The sequence below is a fragment of the Anomalospiza imberbis genome, chromosome 9, assembly GCF_031753505.1.
Source record: "Anomalospiza imberbis isolate Cuckoo-Finch-1a 21T00152 chromosome 9, ASM3175350v1, whole genome shotgun sequence".
NCBI classification, from domain to species: Eukaryota; Metazoa; Chordata; class Aves; order Passeriformes; family Viduidae; genus Anomalospiza; species Anomalospiza imberbis.
Window position 1 is genome coordinate 30,708,335 of NC_089689.1, and position 18,519 is coordinate 30,726,853.

Here is an 18,519-nt window from a genome sequence, read left to right on the forward strand (position 1 = left end):
CACTCCCAGGTGCCCCTCAGCAGTCCCACAAACCTCCACATTCCCATTTCAGCCCATTTCCCCCCCAAAAAGTAAAATCATTCCTTCTTCACTGTAACAGGGAGATGGAAAAGTCCCCTGTAAGGAATGAGGTAAAGTTCGGCGCAGCCAGAGGTGGAAATAAAACCCAGCAGTTTTCTAGGAAGAGGAGTTGAAGTTTCAGGGTTTTATTATCAAAGTTTTGTAAAACATTTTCCGAAACTGTACATCGACATGGCACAGACTGTCGGCTACTTTTGTCTCTTTACCTGCACAAAAGTAAAAGCTCTGGATCTGCTGGAACTAAGGAACAGCTTTGGGTAACTACTCTGCAAATACCATGGGATCACCGAGTGCGGGAGGGAGAGAACGGCCGGGACAGGAACACAAATTCATCTGTTTGTACAACTTGAGATCAAGTAAAAAGTACATTATCAATGGACTTGCTTTAAAAACAGACCAAGGTCATTTTAAAATGCACTCCCTGCTGCAGCGGGTGAGCTCCTGAGCCCCCAGCCCTGGGTGAGGCTGCTCCCCCAACCCTCCCTCACTGGGCACAGCCAGGATTCCCCTTCCCAAGCTCAGATGGTTCCAGCTCTCCCTGGGACGTTGGAGAGAGAGAGCCCTCAGGAAGGTCAGGGCACAGCACCCTGGGCAAAGCCAACCAAAACCCAACGGGAAACCAAACCTAACCAAGCCCAGCACATGGCTTGAAACCAGAACTAAAGCCAAGAGCACAAAGAGCTGGTGCGATCCAAGGCCAACTCCGGAGCGTCCGGCAGGCCCCCGGCAGTGCCTCGGAGGCTGCAGGACAGGAGGGCTGTGCCACACTCCCGGGGCATTCCCACAGGACAGGAGGGCTGTGCCACACTCCCGGGGCATTCCCACAGGACAGGAGGGCTGTGCCACACTCCCGGGGCATTCCCACAGGACAGGAGGGCTGTGCCACACTCCCGGGGCATTCCCACAGGACAGGAGGGCTGTGCCACACTCCCGGGGCATTCCCACAGGACAGGAGGGCTGTACCACACTCCCGGGGCATTCCCACAGGACAGGAGGGCTGTGCCACACTCCCCACACTCCTGGGACACTGCCACACTGCTGGGCCCTGCTGGCTCAGCCCAGGACGCTCCGGAGGGAGGGAAGCAGGGAGGGAGGGAGGGAGGAGGGGTGCTGTGGGAGGGAGCTGTGGCCTGGCCCGGCCCCAGCCGGGCCCCTGGAGCAGGGGATCCCTGTCTCAAGCTTTGGGTGTGAGTTAGTATCGGGATGGACAGACCATGGAGATCTCGGAGCTGGAAACATCTAGGTTGAGGATTAACAAGTACAGCATAAAGGATCACACTGGAGGGGCTGTGGGCGGGCTCAGTCGCTCATGTCCATGTCCTCCTCGTGGTGGTCGTCCCCATTCACCTTGGATTCCCTGCCCGGATCCCCGCTGCCCTTCTCGGCTCCGGGCTCCTTCCCTTTGGGGGAGGGAGCATCCGCCACTTTCTTCTCCTCCTTCTTCTCCTTCTCGCTGTCGTAGCCCTGTTCCTCCTCGTCGTAGTCCCTTGTGACCTGCTTTGCCAGGGAAAAGGACACGTTAGCACTTCCCTGTGGGCCGGGGCGGGGGGGATGTGGGCAAGGGCTGGGAGCAGCTCCAGGGCTTTTTGGAACATACTTTCACATCCTTGTCGCTCTCGGATTTCCGGTCGCGATCCTTCTCCTTGTCTTTGCTCTTCTTTTTCTTGCTCGTTGACCGCTCCCTCTCGTCTCTGCTCCTCTCCTTGTCTTTATCCTTCTTCTTTTCCTTTTTATGCCTATGAGGATCAGCAGGAAGAGGATGAGGCCCATCACTGTCACCCCATTCCATGGCTGGAACTGTGTCCAGAGCGTTACCCACAGCAAACCCAAAGGAAAATGGCAGAGTGCAAGTAGGGAACAGGCTCTGCTTTCAGGAAATACCCAAAATCCCAACTTCTTAGCTCTGGCTCAAGGACAACACCGGAAAGCCAACACTGAGCAATGCTGTGGCAAACAGAACCATGGAATCTCCTGAGCTGAAGGGCCCCACAGGGATTACGGAGTCCAAATCCTGGACAGCAAGAACAGCGATGCTCCAGTGTTTTACAGAGGAGCACCTCGAGTCCCCCATGCTGGCACAGGGTCACAAAACCCCCAGGCCACCCAAAATCAGCCGATTCCTACTGTGCAGAGCCAAAGGGGCTGACAACTGTGGCACGTCCTACTCCTGCCACCCATGGAACCCTCCTGACCCTTGGAGCTCCCAGCCCAGAGCAGCTCCACAAAAGCAGCAAAGATTCCCCCCACACAGAATCCCCCGGGAGCCTCCCTGGAGGGCACAATTTGGGAACTTCCCACCCCAACACCATTCTTCCCAGCCAAGTGTTTCCCTGACCTTCTGGGTGACGGGGACCGGGACATTTTCCGTTTGGGAGACCTGGGCTTTTTCGGGGACCGTGTCCCGCTCCGGCTCCGCCGGCGCCGCCGTTCTCTGCAGGGAGACACAGGAGCTTTGGAAATTTCTGTTTATTTTTTAGAGCTACAAATGCAACCCTAACTCCAACCCTAGCCATGCTCACAGGGTACTTAAGAGTTGGTAAAACTGCAAATTGAATTTGGAAGTTTTTTTAAAAACATGAAACACTTTTGCCTGGATTTATTCCCTAAATCAGGAAGAGCTTGGCAGTGACCCTGGAGCATCAAATTCTGACACAGAGCAAGGAGAAATTGTTCTAAACCCAAAGAATTTACCTCAAACACTGCAGGAAAATGCAAATATCTTACAGACATAGGTGGCAGAGGTGCTGCTGTGCCTGTACCAGACACATCCTCATTGGAATTATGCTCCAATGGGATCCAGGCATAGTTTGGGTTGGAAGGGACCTCAAAGCCCAGCTCCTTCCATGGGCAGGGACACCTTCCACAGACCAGCTGTTCTATCACAAGAACATTTTTTTCTATTTAATACTGAAGTGTATCAAAATCCTGCTGGGCACAAAGAGCAAGGAAAATCCCATTTCTGTACCTGCTTGTGCTTCTGGATCTTCTGGTTGTGCTGTAGCTTTTGGGGGGCGTTTTAGAACGTTTCTTTTCTTTCTCTTCCTTCTTTTTATCCCTTTTAGTAGAAGAGAGAAAGTTTAAGTCACTTTCAAACAGCACTTCCTAATCTGGGAAAGGGATGCAGAGCTGGGAGGGACAGGGGTGGCTCCCCAGGCTGAGCCCCTCCAGGTGCTCCAGCCCCTCCGTGTCCTCCCTGAACTGAGGGCCCAGAGCTGGACACAGCCCTGGGGGGACCCAGCAGTGCCAGCACGGGGACAGTCCCTGCCCTGCTCAGGACTGGGCTCCCTGGAGCCATTACCTGGTTTTGGATGTGCTCCGAGACCTCCTGCTCCTCTCTCTGGAGTGAGATCTCCTTCTCCTCGGACTTTTGGATCGCCTCCTGCTTCTGGATTTGGAATGGGACCTTCTCCTTGATCTGCTCCTGGAGCGTCTGCCAGGGACACACCAACATGGAGTCACAGGAGGGACATCCTGGGACTGCTCCCAGCCCAGCTGCTCGGGACAAGGAAACCCCCAAAAACCCAACAAAAGCCTCCATCCACAGGAGCTCTGCACGCTGAAATGTCAATAAAGCTTCGGAGCCCTAAAGCAAACCCAAGACTCTTCCCAAGAATGATTTTTGCAGGAATTGTTCCAGCCGTGGGAGGTGTTTCTAAGGAATTGCTCAGTCACCTGTGTCTGGATGAGGAAGGTGTCCTCCTCCTCCTCGAGCGCGACCTCGACCTCGAATGTCTTCGTTTTTCATCTTTTTTGTCTGAAAAGGGAAAAGCAGAAAATCCAATGTTTTGTTTTAATACTCAGAAAGATTTTCTGAAGGAAAGGACCTGGAGCTTCATGTAATTGATGTAAATCAATGTGATCTTGCTATTTGAAATGAAGGCTCATCTATAATTTTCTTCACAAAAAGACAAAAAGAACAACCAGAGGACAGGGACATGTTTGTGACACAAAATAATGCAAATTATTTTGCAATTAAAATAATGCAAATTAAAATAATGCAATTTTTATGCAAAACTGGAGAAGTCAAAATTCAGAAAAAAGTCTAAAGTCAGTGAAAAGCTGATGGCTGCAGGGCAATGGAAAATCATGTGAAAATCCCAGAATCTGCCATTCCCTGAGGGGCTGAAGAACCTGTCAAGTGATTGTTCTGAATTTCCCACAAAAAAGCCTCAAGCTAAGCAAGAACAGGAGCTCTGTTCTTTCCTAGAAATCATCAGGAGGCTGCAGAACTGATGAATATTCTGTATGTTCATGTTCAGGTTTCTGCCTCCCAGATTTGGTGGCTCTGACATTTGTGAGAGAGCTGCTGGAGCTTGTTCTAAAATCAAACATGCTGAAAGAAGCTCCAATAAAGAGAATTATTTACAAACCTGCCCAGATTAGGAATGAAGATAAAGGAAAGCATCCCTGAGCAGCATCAGCAGGGTGCCAAGTGGTGAGGCCAGGAAATCCATGTTCCCTTGGAATATGAGACAGCAGCAGGAACTTCCCTCGGGGAAGCCTGGGTGTTTTACAGCCTTCAAACCAGTGAATTTTGGGAAAATCAAGGGATTAATTCCAGCCCATTTCTGCAAAACACATGGAGCACCCACTGCAGGATGACTAAAAACCTAATAAAGGGATTCCCTACAGACCACAGGCATTAAGGCAGGGCTCTGCAGACCATCAGTTTGTGAATCAAACCCTATCAGATTGATTAGAACAAACCCATCAGTTTAGATCAGGTGCTGTGTCCAAGCCCCATGCTGGCTGGAATGGCTCATTCCAGGCTGGAATTACCTGGCTCTATAGCAGCAGAAATTAAGGACTGTGCTTCTCGGACTCTCTTCATGGCCTCCTCTATTTCTTTGCTGGAGGTATCTGATTTCAGGCTGGGGGACACGAGACCTGCAGCCACATGGTTCAACCTGGGCAACACAAAATTCCAAAGTTCAGGACTCAGGAATGCAAGGGGTACAGCTCTGCATTGTCAGACCCAGCCAGTTCACAGGCTCGGGGAATCCTGGGATGGTTTTGGTTTGGAGGGGCATCAAGCCCATCTCATCCCTGCCATGGGCAGGGAACCTTCCCTAGCCCAGGGTGCTCCAAGGCCCTTCCAAGCTGGCATCAGCTCCAGCAGGACAGGGACTGGGCACCGAATCCCCATGGATATTCCCATGGAATCCCCCAGCACTGCAGTACAAGGGATTGGGAACACTGGTGCTTACTTTGGATCCACTGTGCTCATCAGTTTTAGGAGCTGATCTGCTGCAAGAGACTGTGAGGGAAAAACAGAGTTAGAACCAGGCTGGGAGATGTGAGAGCTCCAGAGAACCTTCCTTGGGATGTCCCCCGAAGTTTTCCCAGCTGGAAAACCAGAGCAGAACACCCCCCAGCAAAGAGGAAAGGCCACACTGGGCTGGTGTGACTGGGGCTGCTGGGAGGGTGTGAACAGCCCACACCGGGGCTCAGGGGATTTATTTCCCACAGCAGCCAAAGCCAGCCCTGCCTGGGCAGGATCAGGGATAAAACCACAAATGGATAAAACTACAAACGGATAAAAATACCAACAGATAAAAATACACTGCTGGGGTGTGCTGTATCCATCATTATGCACTAGTAACTTTTTGTGCCCAGGTTATTTCTGTCACTGCAAGAGAACAGAGCCCTCTCTAAGCTGTCTGTCCACTGAAGACCTCAATGCCAACTTATAAACATTTAAATATTCCATGAAAAAATGTATTTTACAGCTCTTAGGATAATCCAGGTATTATGATGATCAGTCATTTCCTGCACCAATGGGGTTTTAAGAAGAAAATGTTTAATCCTCACTCGTTTTTTACAATGAACCCCGAGTTTCATTTTTGAAATGTTGGTTACAATCTGATGGTTTAATGTACAAAGTCCTCCATTACTCCAAATTTACATTTTTCTAATTTGCATTTAATTTTTTTTTCATTTGTTTTTTAATTTTCACCATCATTTGCTTGTTCTTCCACATGGGAACACATTAAAAAAATTCAATGATGGCACTAGCAATGCATTAAATTATTGATGCTTCTTGCTGCTGTGAAAGTGTATTTGGTTCTTACCTCTTAAATATTTTATCTATACAGATATATTTTTATTGATATAAATATACTAAATGTTACAGTACTTAAAAGCCTTTTTTGTTCAGCTGTAACAACCTAATGAAGTTTCCTCAAATTTTTGACTCCTACAAAATTAGAAAGTCAAACTATTTTTTACTTGAAGAACAAGGCAGGTTCCTGGCCCGATAATGACACACATTTGAAATACTTCATTGCTATTCCCAAATTATTCCTTGGCCCCTTCCAACATTTAATTTGATATTCAAGCAGGTATTTTTTATTCCAAGCAGAAACCAATCCCTGGAGCTCCCAGGCAGTGGCTGTGAAGCGATACGAATGAAAACCACTCTTAGAGCAGGAAAGAGGGGGGCAATAAAGGATATTTTGGAATGAGGACGTACCTGGGAGTTCAGGTTTGCTCCAGGAAGCCCAAGAGCAGCAAGGGCAGGGTCGAGAGCAGGAGCTCCTAAAGCAGCTAAAGGGACAGCACCAATCTGTGGCAGAGACAGCAGTTAGGGCAGTGACAAAAATCAGTCAGGGACATCACTGGGCAGGGGAAATCAAGGTGAAGGAGTAAAGCATTCCAGCAAATCGAAGGGATAGTTGAAAATGAAGTTCTGTTTCAGTGCTAAAATGGAAATTCATTTCAAGTTTTTGAGGCTATTGCCCCATTTCTAATTCATTTTAGGGTTGAGATGGCCATGGTTTACGTTGAAAGGCAATTTAACAATATTGCATCCCTGTAAATGTCTCTAATTTGGTTAAAAAGCTACTGGGAGAGCAGAAGGCTCCCTATAGCAGCTCATTTTGGGCCATTTCAAATGAGATGACTGAGACAGACACCCAAACCCAACACACACTGCCAAGATGTGCTTGAAACCCTGGCTGTGCAGCACAGTCCCCTAAAATGGATGTGTTGAACACATCCCACCAGAGGGGCTGGGAGCAGCCTGGGCTCCAGAGACACAGCTGCAACTCAGGTGGCTCAACAACCACTTCCAGGATTCATATGCACAGTTTTTTTAGTGAGTGACATCTTTTGGGTTGTATTTGGTCCTTCCAACCCCCTTCCCTGGGTTTCAAAGGTTAAATTTAGGCTCTTCCCTCCTGAGCAGCTCCATGGCCAGGGGGTCCTTCAGCTAAGCAGGAGCTGAGGTGGGTTTGAGAAGTGCAGGATTGATGAGGCTTTATTATGACTAATTTGCCTCCTGTACTTCGTTTCTGTGCCCTGTTAAGAGCTGAGCAGTGACTCCAGCTTCTCCCACGATGTGCAATTCTCACTGTTCATCTTCCACATGAATTCCTGTGGCTTCACACAACCAGGCTCCAATTTGCCCCTCAGCTGGAGGATTAATGAAGGGAATTTCACAGTGTGGCAACTCCTTGGACTTGAGGAATTTAAAATCTGTGAGACCTCTACTGCTTGTCACATCTGTAAAGTACAGTGGGTGAGAGGCACAAACAGGGCCCTGAGAAACCAGGAAATAGGGAAATAAGGATTTTCCATCTAACAACTTGTCACTGTCGTGCCCCCATTCACATCAGAGCTCTCCCAATCCACCAGGGTCGATAAACCACTCTAGGAATTGGAATCAACACATCAGTCCTGAAAGAAAGAGCAGGAATGAAGTGGGAATGCAGCAGAAGACACCCAGGGGATCCCCAGCCTACCTGAGACAGAGGGTTGGGAGTGGGCAGCAGGCCACCCCCGGGCAGCAGCCCTGCCACGGCATTAGCTGGTGCCAAGAGAGACAAAGCCTTAGTCTCATCAGGAATGACTCCTGCAGGGAAACAGCCTGGCATTAGAGAGCATCCCAGCCCAGAGGCACCAAATACACAAATACACCCAGCAAAGTCTCCCTGATACACCACCTGAGTTTGTTGAAAGTACTTATGTTGGCTAAAATACAAAGCTTGATGGCTATTAATATTTAGCATTAACTTTTTTTGTCAGAATGCAACTTCAATGGGTGACAATTTGACTGTTCCTTTTTCTCTACAAAAGGTTAAGTTTCTAGAGCAAAAAAAATAGCACAATACACACTACTTTGTTGTTAACACTGCCAAGGTTTCATCACCTGTACTCGATTTTTAAGTCATGAACCAAACGTAAGCAAGCACAGTCGGTTCTCCAGGGGTGAGAGTGCTCTCAACTTTCAAAAGCTGTTTTATGAACAACGACTCGTGTCGGCTGCTTCACTACAAAGCACACAGAAAAATCAAGATACACAAGACAAAAAAAGTTGGATTTAGGGGTTAATAATATGGTACAGTTCACTATGTTTTCTTTTACACCTACCATACAAATTTTGGCAAACTTAAAGAGAAGGGATGGGTGTTTTGGGTAGGGCTTTTGCTGACGTGTCACATGGAATGCGGTCCCTGCGGCTCTCCGGGAATGCTGGGGGTGTGTCTGTGGCTGGGATACACACAGGGATGCTGGCACATTCCTTACCTGTGCAGTAAAATGCTTTTGTTCCAATATGTGCCAGCTTAGAGCACCAACAATGCTGCTGCCACCTGCCGTGGCACAGGGGACTCGTGGCCCAGAGTCTTGCAGCCAGCTAAGCCCAGGGGTGACTGCACTGCCTGCTCTGCACACAGAGTGCTCAGGGCCCTACTAGCAAACAGTTGTGGAGGGAGTTTTACTCTATCCAACAGCAAAAGCCCTATACAGATGGATTAATTTGTTAATGTGCCCAAGCCCCCAAAATGAGAGTTCAATAAAACAATTTTACTATATAGTTGCAAATACCAGTAGTGTTTCTGTAATACATATTAAGAAACTGCATCTCATCATAAAACATACAATATGTACAGGGCACTTAAGAGAAACTGGATAAGCTGCAGAAGAAAACTGTTGGGTGGTATTTTCAGCAGGGCCTGGTATATAGTTCAGGCTGAACCAGGGAAAAGAACTGTAAAACACAACAACAAAAAAGAAAAACCACTGTTAAATAAAGGTAATGGTTCCTCCCACCTATACTGAGAAGTGCCGATAATCTACACAAATGTACAATACACAGCACTGATATCTGGCTCGTGGCACTGAGCTGGCAGCACTTTAGATACCCAAAGTTATGGAGGGACAGGGGAAAAAGGTCATGGAGGCAAAGGGCAGGAATGCATAAATATATCAACATACCTACAGAGAGATTATGGGGTCATTTGGCATGCAAAATTATGTCTCAAGAGGATATTTATCAATTACAGCTAAACATTTCAAATTAGTGCAACTACAACATTTCTGGCATCCAAATACAAATCCTCAGTTAGCTCGAGACACCTCACAGAAGATCTGCATCCATTAAAAAAAATCATGCATCTGATCCTCTAATTGTTTCTTTAAAAAGTATTTAAATAAACTACAATTTAAAAAAAGCAATGAGGCCCCTCACCAGTTAATTTTCATGCTTCAAGAGCTTTTTTTACTGCTGCTTTGTTAGAACCATGAAATACTGCATGAATGTGTAGAAATGAAAGAAAAAGAAACAGACAAAAGAAACAAACATTAACCAAAGAACCTAGACACCCGCCCCAGCCATCTTTAATCTTAAGAGTTCCTTCCAAATCCAGGAATTAGCCCAGAGAAAATGACAAATACTAAACCTTACCGTAGCCTTTGTGTATAGTTCTATAACACAAAGCAACAGCCAACACCAAAGTGTCTGTGTGAGCTAAAACTTGGGATGGGGGGGGAATTATTGCACTAAACAGATAATAAACATTTGCTTTAGTGACAGGCAGTAATCACACAGATTCATTAGCACAGCAGAAATCAGAGAGGAGGGCCCCATTCAGCACAGGCCTGGCTTTAAGCACATCAGCAGTGGCACTGTGGGTTGGGGAAATGCTGCTCCTGGTTGAATTGGGACCCTGGCAGGCTGAATTTTGGGGGAAAACTGTACTCCAGCACAGGGACAGAAGTATGGGATAATCAACCCAGGGGCAATACTTTATTGGCTGAACATCTCTCTTGTGATGTGCCAAGGCCATTAAATTCTGAACTGTTAGACAACATAAGGTACAGCCCAGGAGTGACTCCTAACAGGCCCAGGAAAATATTCTACTTGAATAATTGGATTTTCTGAAGCCCAGCTGCTGGGCAGGTTTCTCTATGTGCCAGGTTTATCCACAGTGGACAAAGAGAAAAGTGGGTTTATCCTTGTAGGAAGAGTTAAACACTGGCATTATCCCCATGGGCCTTGGAGAATATTCCAGCACCATCTCACTGGACTGGTGCTGTGTTGAACACCCACACAGGGCCAAGAAGCCTCTCAGCTCTGCTGTTCTCTAGCAGTGGCAGAGGAGCAGTAACTCCATTGCAGAAGGGGCTCTGTGCCCTCAGGAAGCAGCAGGGCTCACTCAGAGGCCACACTGCACATTCCTACACTCCAGGAATTAGGCTGGACATCTTTTAAGTTGAAGTTTTGTATCTTTTAAGCTTAAGGAATACAAAGATAAGATAAGACAGCTCCCCAGGCCTCAAGAGACAGCTCCAGCATGACAGATTACAGGTGTGACCCCAGGCCATGTACCAAATTTAGCACTGTAGTATGACTTAATCTGCAAGATTTTATTCAATTCAACCTTTCCCAGAAGTAAACCAAGAAATGAACAAGTACAATGGAAATCAGTTACTTCTAAAGCAAGTCTAGAAGAGTTTAATAAGACTTCTGTAAGAAGAGGTGTCTTCTCAGCACTTTGCTTTTAAGGTAAGTTCCAAAAACCCTGCTCATTGCCTTTCAAATTACTGTAACACCCTAAAATGTAAAAATAAAAAGAAGAAGAGAAAATGTAGTTAACAAGTGGTTACACCAGGAAAACACTTGGGGACTTGAGTGCTTGCTGGCCTTTAGTTAATGGCTAGAATCCCCTGTAGCTGCAGAGGACCCACTGTTTTTCAGTCATCTGGAAGGGCTTTGCATTTGCCTTCTCCACTACAAAAATCACACACACAAATAACAGAGAGAAGAGTTTATTATTTAGTGAAATTCTATTAAATATATCAAGGATGAACAAGAAAACTTGGAATTAAAAACTAGGACCAGTGCCCATGTGGCACCTCTTGGAAGTTGTCACTTTTGAATTAAACCGTAATTATTCAAACCCTTGGTATACTGGACTCCACAAGGAGAGTGAGGGCCTTTTTTTGGGGATGTTCCCAAATAAATGCAGCGGCAGCATGTCCCAAAGGAATGCTCATTCCTCTCCCATGCACTCTGAGGGAGGGAGAAACCGTTCTCATGAAGAGAGTGAAAGTGGCAAACAATTATTAAGGTAAAGTTGCCTTAAAATATTGACCTGTTTGCATTACAATCTGTTTGGGAAAATGTCTCATTGAGACTGACACAGAGCAAAATTTGCATAGAATTCTGCCTAAAATGTTCTTATTCTACACTTTAAGACACACAAAACTTTCCACTTAGATTTGGTGTCACTATGGAAGCAAACTGACCAAATCCAGGCGCCAAAGGCAATATACCAAGGGTTTCAGAATGGCAATCTCTGATGTGTTTGACATAGGACTACTGTTAAATTCTGTGCACTAGACAGGAACCAGCCACCACCCAAGGGTGGCCCCATAGAACATCAAACAAGTTACAAACCTTCAGCATAGGGAACGACTATGAGGGCTCTGTCAACGAACACAGTGTTTGTCAGGTGCTGGGCCACCACGGCCGAGTCGGGGTCGTGGAACTTTACAAAGCACACGCGCGACGACACCGGCAAGGGGGAGTCACTGCAAGAGACAGAGGCAGCACTCAGGGACAGCAGGCAAGCACGCCCACCCACCCCAAAATCACAGCAGCTGTTAGCCCCCTCACTCGGAGCTGCACGTGAGCACTGCTATCGCTTGGAGCCGCACGTGAGCTCTGTTATGCACAATAAACCCACGAGCGGCCACCCGAATGCAAATTCCGCCCCGGCTGGGAGGAAAACTTGGCTGAAAAAAAGAGAAAAAGTGACCAGTTAAACTGTCTCAGTTAAACCCTGCGGTCTCACACTCGCTGCTTTAGGCCCCAGATGGCTGATTAAGGTAGACTATGAAACGAAGAGGGTGATGATAAAAGGATCCTTGTGACTCGGGACAAGGGCATGCAGGGGCAGGGTGTGGGGTGAAGGCTTTGATCTGACAGAGGGCAGGGATGGACGGGATATTGGGATGAATTCCTGGCTGGGAGGGTGCAGAGGCCCTGGAATAGAATTCCCACAGAAGCTGCGGCTGCCCCTGGATCCCTGCAGTGCCCAAGGCCAGGTTGGAGCAGACTGGGACAGTGGAAGGCGTCCCGGCCATGGCAGGGGTGGCACTGGATGAGCTCTAAGGTCGCTGCCAACCCAAAACAGTCTGAGATTTTGTTTTATTTATCAACCCAATTCCAACCCAGCTTCTAGACTAAACTTCACACCGCTCCCACATCGTGAGGAATGCCCAGTGCTGAGCTCCTGCCTGTCTTCAGCAGGGATGAACAAACACAAGGAAATTTAAGGAGCTCAGGCAGGAATGAAAAGCTGAGCACACTAAAACACACCTCTCTCCAAGCTAGGCCTCTGCCTGCTCCAGCTCAGAACAACTCTCTGTCAACCTACAAACCCAAAACTGAGAAGTTTTGAGCCACTTTGAAAAAAAATCAACCCAGAAATATCCACTTTCTATAACAGGAAAGAATGCTAGAACTACAGCTGTAAGTTCCCTAAAACCAAACCAAACTGAAAAACCAGGTGCAGTCAACCCAGGCAAGCTCCAGGATGGGTTTTAAGAGCCCCCCTGTCCTGAAAGTGGGGCAGATTTTGCTGTAATTGGATGTACAAAGCGAAAGACAGGAAGAAAAAAAATTCTTCTGCAGACAGAACTGTGGGACAGAGGCGTCAAAAGCTGCCTCCAGAAGGCACAGGCAGGGAGTGGAAGCAGCAGCAAATCCTAAACCCCTTGTTGCTATACCAGGCCAGAGGTCCAGATCAGCCTGGGGAGCTCTGAAAACATCACTGATCCTGACAAAAGCTGCTTTTCCTACCTGGATTCCCAGCCAAACTCCAAAACATCCGACTTCAAAGGCATGCCAGCTCCAGAGCAGTTTGATCTGGGCTGCTGAGGCTGATCAAGCCTTTCAGCACTGGGGGTTGTCAGAATTCAGGAACAGCTCCCACACGAGCAGACAGATCCAGGGTCTATTTTGGGCACTGCAAATGCCAAAAGCTCCCTCACCTTCAGCCCCACTGGGCCCACCACACACAACTGCCCCAGTGTCTGTCAGACCACACTTCAATTACCTTACACTTCACCTGGTGTAGAAAACTAAATTGGAGCTAGCACATTGCAGCTTCTGAAACATTAAAATTAGAAACAGCCACTTGCTCCCACAGCTTGCAGACTGAATAAATTGGGAAATAACTGCAGTGATAAATGGGAGAAAAAAATTGAATCTGTTGGCTCTTTTGTGCCCAGGAAATCACAGCAGCTTGCCAAAACGGTGCCTTTTTTAGCCTGTAAGTAATAATTAATAATAAATAAAAAATAATAATAACAAACCCAAAGAAGCATTAGTAGAAGGTGTTTAACAAAATCACAGTAAAATTGTAAAGGAAAGTAAATCAAGGGTTGATGGCAGAGCTGAAGGAGTTCCTGAACTAAACTGTATAAAAATTACACAATTCATTACAGAAATGCAGCCCAGTATTTTGAGGCATTTTTAAAATGCCAGTGATAACATAGGAATGTGAACCAGAGCAGATCCTATTGACTCTTCAGCAGATCCTGTTTACAGCCAGGAGAGCCACTGGGAATGCTCTGGGGTAGCTGAGCTTTCTCCCAAAATAATGAACCTAAAATAAACAACTGAAAATGTGTTAGGCAATGCTTCTGCAGCCTGACATTTAATTTACATCTGTGTATTGCACTTTTAAAAATGGTATTTCCACTCACTCTCAAATCCAAGCTGGGTGAAATTCAACAAGAACTGGATGTTCTCAACAGCTCCCCCAAAAAAGCCACCATCCATCATTATTCTAATTCACCCAGGACTGAAGCATTCAGGAATTGTCTCTCAGCCACTGGAATGCTGGGACACACAAGGATTTCCTGGGGCTGCAATACAGGAAACTCAGACATCCACTCCCTCCACTTTCCAGTTTGGATGGAGTTTTATGGAATATAATAAAGATGAGAACCAGGCAATGGAGTCAGGGAAAAGCAGGAGGAGGAGGAGAATTGGAAGAAGTCCCAGAATTGGTTGTGCATTAAAGATGCGGCTGAGGAGTACAATAAATGGGAAGCTGGGGATTAAATAAACTGGGAAATGGGGTGGATAAGGAGAGAGAGGGAAAACCAGGAATTGAGAGAGGCTCAGGAAGTTACACGTGATCTGGAAGAGCAGGAGAATAAGGAAGTTCTACAGCAGAGTCAGAGTGACACAGATCAAACAAGGAGGTGGAGCAAAGGAAATAGGATTGGTTCCCCAAATACTACAGGCGAGGGAGAATCCCAGCATGATCCAGAAAGGAATCCAGATTATGGGGAGAATTCGCAGATTATGATTTATATCCCCTACCCCTCCAAAAATGGATGGGCACCATGGGAAGGGAAAAGTCAAGAGCTGGAGTCTGAGGGAAAAGGAGCAGAAAAAGAAGGTGGCACTATTAGAAAATGTCCCTTTCTCTGGGACAAAGTGGATGGGGGCCCTGAAGTGACCCAGAGCAGACTGCCATCAGCCCAGGGAAAACCCCCTGGGGCTGAACTCCTCCCACAAGGGAAAGGACACCAAGGCACTGCAGCAATCCCCGAACAGATTAGTTAATGTGTATCTAAAGCTGCAAAGTTTCAGAGACACAATCACCTCCAACAAGTTCCCTGAAAAGCGAGCCCAAGCGCTCAAACTCAGAGCAGGCCAGGAAAGGACTGCACCTGCCACAGGTGAGCTCCTGCCAGGTCGGTTATCCCAGCTGGCAACAAGGAAACCCCCTCTGGAACTGTCTGTGCTAGCAGGGATGGAAGCCTCAATGAGGAAAAACAAATGCTCTGCTATAGTTTTTTCCCCTAAAATAAATAAAAAAAAACCCCAAGTAATTTTGGGTATTACAAGTAAGTGATTGATTAATCTTCAACGTGGCAGAAAGAAAACCTTTAACTTACGTAATAAATATGCAAAACACCAACATATAATGACACCAGGCTCTGTAAATCAATCAAACTGAAACCATCAGCACTGCTAACACCCAGGCTTTAGATTGCATCAGAAAGGATTCTGAAAGCACTATTTATGTTCATTAGAACTTAATTGCAAGTGAAGACATAAAAAAACTGGCTTACTTTTTTTGTTTGTGGCTATTTGTAAATTGCCGGGGTACCTGAAACTTTCTTTCCAGTTATATACACACCTGAAATGTGCATTATTTGTTTTAATTTGCACAGAGTTCTTTGCAAGATGCGCAACTGACAAATATGTACTTGTTAGCGGTTTCCTCTCTGCTCAGCTCAGATTTGTTTGCAAGGAAGATTAATAATAGAAGTGTATTTTTTGTAGACTGGGGGTAAGCCGCTCTTCTAGCAAAAGTTTCTTTGTAACGAAACGCATTTATCTACATCTAGAAGTTCTGGTGGTGTGGAGGTGACGCAGACAGCAGAGGCTCAGCGGGCACAACCCCGGACAAACAACTTCAGGAGACAAACGCGCATTTCACCGGAGCCGCACGTGTCGCTCCACGCCCCGCACTGATGTGACCGAGCGGGGAACACCGACTCTCGGGGTGCGCAGCGAGTGCCGGGCCGGGAGCGATCGCCGGGAGCGGGAGCGGCTCGGGCCGGGAGCGATCGCAGGGAGCGGGGGCGGCCCGGGCCGGGAGCGATCGTAGGGAACGGGGGCGGCCCGGGCCGGGAGCGATCGCCGGGAGCGGGGGCGGCCCGGGCCGGGAGCGATCGCCGGGAGCGGGGGCGGCCCGGGCCGGGAGCCGCCGGGAGCGGGGGCGGCCCGGGCCGGGAGCCGCCGGGAACGGGGGCGGCCCGGGCCTGGAGCGATCGCAGGGAGCGGGGGCGGCCCGGGCCTGGAGCGATCGCAGGGAGCGGGGGCGGCCCGGGCCGGGAGCCGCCGGGAGCGGGGGCGGCCCGGGCCGGGAGCCGCCGGGAACGGGGGCGGCCGGGTCCGGGAGCCGCCGGCAGCGGGGGCGGCCCGGGCCTGGAGCGATCGCCGGGAGCGGGGGCGGCCCGGGCCGGGAGCGATCGCCGGGAGCGGGGGCGGCCCGGGCCGGGAGCGATCGCCGGGAGCGGGAGCGGCCCGGGCCGGGAGCCGCCGGGAACGGGGGCGGCCCGGGCCGGGAGCCGCCGGGAACGGGGGCCGCCCGGGCCGGGAGCCGCCGGGAACGGGGGCCGCCCGGGCCGGGAGCCGCCGGGAACGGGGGCGGCCCGGGCCGGGAGCCGCCGGGAGCGGGGGCGGCCCGGGCCGGGAGCCGCCGGGAGCGGGGGCGGGCGGGAGGCGGCGCCGGGCCGCGGGCAGGGCGCGGGGGGGGGGAAAGGAACGGAGCGGGAGGCGGCGAGGCCGGGCCGGGCCGGGCCCGCACTCACTCGGGGGGGAAGAGGCGCAGCTCCTCGATCTTGCCCAGGAAGCCGAAGAGGGTCCGCATCTGCTCCGAGCTGGCGCTGGGCGAGACGTTGGTGACCTGGATCACGTCGGTGCCGCTGCTGGAGGCCATCGCGCCGCCGCCCGCTCCGCCGGTGCTGCAGCAGACACAGCGGGGGCGGGGAGCGGGTGAGGCGCGGGCGGGGCGCTGCGGTCCGCCGCTCCCCGGCGCGGTTCGCTCCCTCCCCCCACCCCGGTCCCGGTTCGCTCCCCCCGGTCCCGGTTCGCTCCCCCCGGCCCGGCCCGGCCCCGCGCGCGCCGCCTCACCAGCCTGCCCGGGCCGCAGTGTCCCACAGTGCACCGCGCCGCGCCGGCGCGCGCGGGGCCAGGGCGGGGCCAGGGCGGGGCCAGGGCGGCCCCGCGCGCGCGGGGAGGGGGCGGCGCGTGCGCGGGGACGGGGCGCGCTCCGCCCCGCCCCCTCCCCGGCCCCGGCGCGGGCCCGCGCGCGGGAAACCTGAGGGGGCGGCGGGGCACCGCCCTCGGCCCCTCGGGCCCCGGGCAAGCGCTCGCAAAACACGCGGTCCCGGCGGTGCCTCGGGATCGGAGCTTCTCTGTGCTCCTGTGTTTGTGGTCCTGCAGTTCTGTAGTGCGTCACTCTCAACTCCGTACTCGGTGTGAGCCGCTGCTGTCCCGTTTTTGGGCAGACGCAGCAATGCCTCTGCAGGCCTGGCAGTCAGGGGCTCCTCACTGCCTCAGGCCAGAGAGGTGGGAATCTTATGTGTATTTGAAACAAAAGTGAGTTGTGGGGAGCAAACCTGAGGCAAATGGCTTCATTAGCTGAAGCTGTAATTGGGAGATTAACCCCAGTATGCAAATGGACCGAACTTATAAAAGTATGAAAACCCGTCCGTTTTTGGGTGTACCCCCTGGAAGGGCTTAATCTGCCTAAATGCTCCAAAGGTACCTGAAGGTCTTTCAAAAATGTAACAAGTTTTTTTTCCCCTAACTCAGTGTGGCCTCTGTTTTCAGGTAGCCCCGGAAAAGGCATCACAGGCAGTACAAGGTTGGGTTGGGAATTTCTCATTAATGCTAGGGGGGAAAAAAAGATATTTGCAGTTTACATAGTACAAATCACGCTATTTCCTGATGAGTTTGTTGCTTTGTGTCAATGTGTTTCCCATAAATGTTCCTGAATGTAAATAAAACAAGCCTTATTTATTAATCAAGCTGAAATTCTACCACATCTGATTCCCTTAGCAGATACCAGTTTCCACATGAAGTGTCACAGACACCGTATTGTAATAAACGCCAACCACTTGGTTTTTAAAATTTATAAAGGTTTAATAAAAATAAAATGGGAAAAAAATTAATACAAGTATAGTAATAAAGATTAAACAATTAGAGTTAGGACAATTAAAGAGACAATAACAGCAAAAAGTTACAGCCCGGGCTGGGTACCTCTCTCTGGACAAAAGTGAGGCGGGAGAAGGACCCCGATAAAAAGAATTCCCTCCTTAAGAGGGGTAACCTGTTGCATACACAAATCACTTAATGAATAGGCATATTTTTTATTTAAAACAAGAAATTCGTCCGGTACTTGTTGAGGAATTCCTGTTAATCCCAGGCGCCTTGAAGTCTAAGTCGAGTTTGGAGAAGTTCGGTTTTTTGTTGATAAGGAAAGCCATAAATTCCTCTCCTCTGGAAGATTTAGGGGTTTCTGTAATTGTTATCTCTGTGTGAAGAATTTCTTGATTATCTTCTTCTCTTGAGCAAAAAGAATACCACACACACATATTTTCTATTTTAACTACTAAAGC

At 49.4% G+C, this 18,519-nt stretch overlaps 1 protein-coding gene across 3 annotated transcripts; it reads right to left on the reverse strand.

Moving 5' to 3' along the window:
• Positions 1 to 190: 190 nt before the first annotated feature.
• On the reverse strand, positions 191 to 17,049 carry SRSF11 (serine and arginine rich splicing factor 11). Of its 3 annotated transcripts, XM_068199028.1 has the most exons (14): positions 17,030 to 17,049; positions 16,708 to 16,860; positions 11,762 to 11,895; positions 7,824 to 7,933; positions 6,554 to 6,646; positions 5,289 to 5,338; positions 4,861 to 4,988; positions 3,754 to 3,835; positions 3,380 to 3,511; positions 3,047 to 3,136; positions 2,417 to 2,512; positions 1,679 to 1,817; positions 1,027 to 1,578; positions 191 to 814 (listed from the first exon to the last, which is right to left on the reverse strand). In XM_068199028.1, the coding sequence occupies exons 2-13, from the start codon at positions 16,833 to 16,835 to the stop codon at positions 1,381 to 1,383; spliced, it is 1,380 nt and encodes a 459-aa protein (XP_068055129.1). In that variant the 5' UTR covers positions 16,836 to 16,860; positions 17,030 to 17,049; the 3' UTR covers positions 191 to 814; positions 1,027 to 1,380. The 3 variants fall into 3 exon arrangements, with proteins under 3 accessions (XP_068055129.1, XP_068055130.1, XP_068055131.1); XM_068199029.1 differs by lacking the exon at positions 17,030 to 17,049 and having other exon boundaries at positions 1,027 to 1,575; positions 16,708 to 16,889; XM_068199030.1 differs by lacking the exons at positions 11,762 to 11,895; positions 16,708 to 16,860; positions 17,030 to 17,049 and adding an exon at positions 8,231 to 11,757.
• Between the last annotated feature and the right edge of the window lie 1,470 nt (positions 17,050 to 18,519).

What these genes read in the sequence shown, in the direction of transcription:
- SRSF11 (XM_068199028.1), bottom strand. Translation starts at nt 16,835, where the DNA reads ATGGCCTCCAGCAGCGGCACCGACGTGATCCAGGTCACCAACGTCTCG. An exon ending in CTGCGCCTCTTCCCCCCCGA is followed by an intron (nt 11,896 to 16,707) that starts GTGAGTGCGGGC and finishes TGTCTCTTGCAG; the next exon opens with TGACTCCCCCTTGCCGGTGT. An exon ending in GAGCAAACCTGAACTCCCAG is followed by an intron (nt 5,339 to 6,553) that starts GTACGTCCTCAT and finishes TTTCCCTCACAG; the next exon opens with TCTCTTGCAGCAGATCAGCT.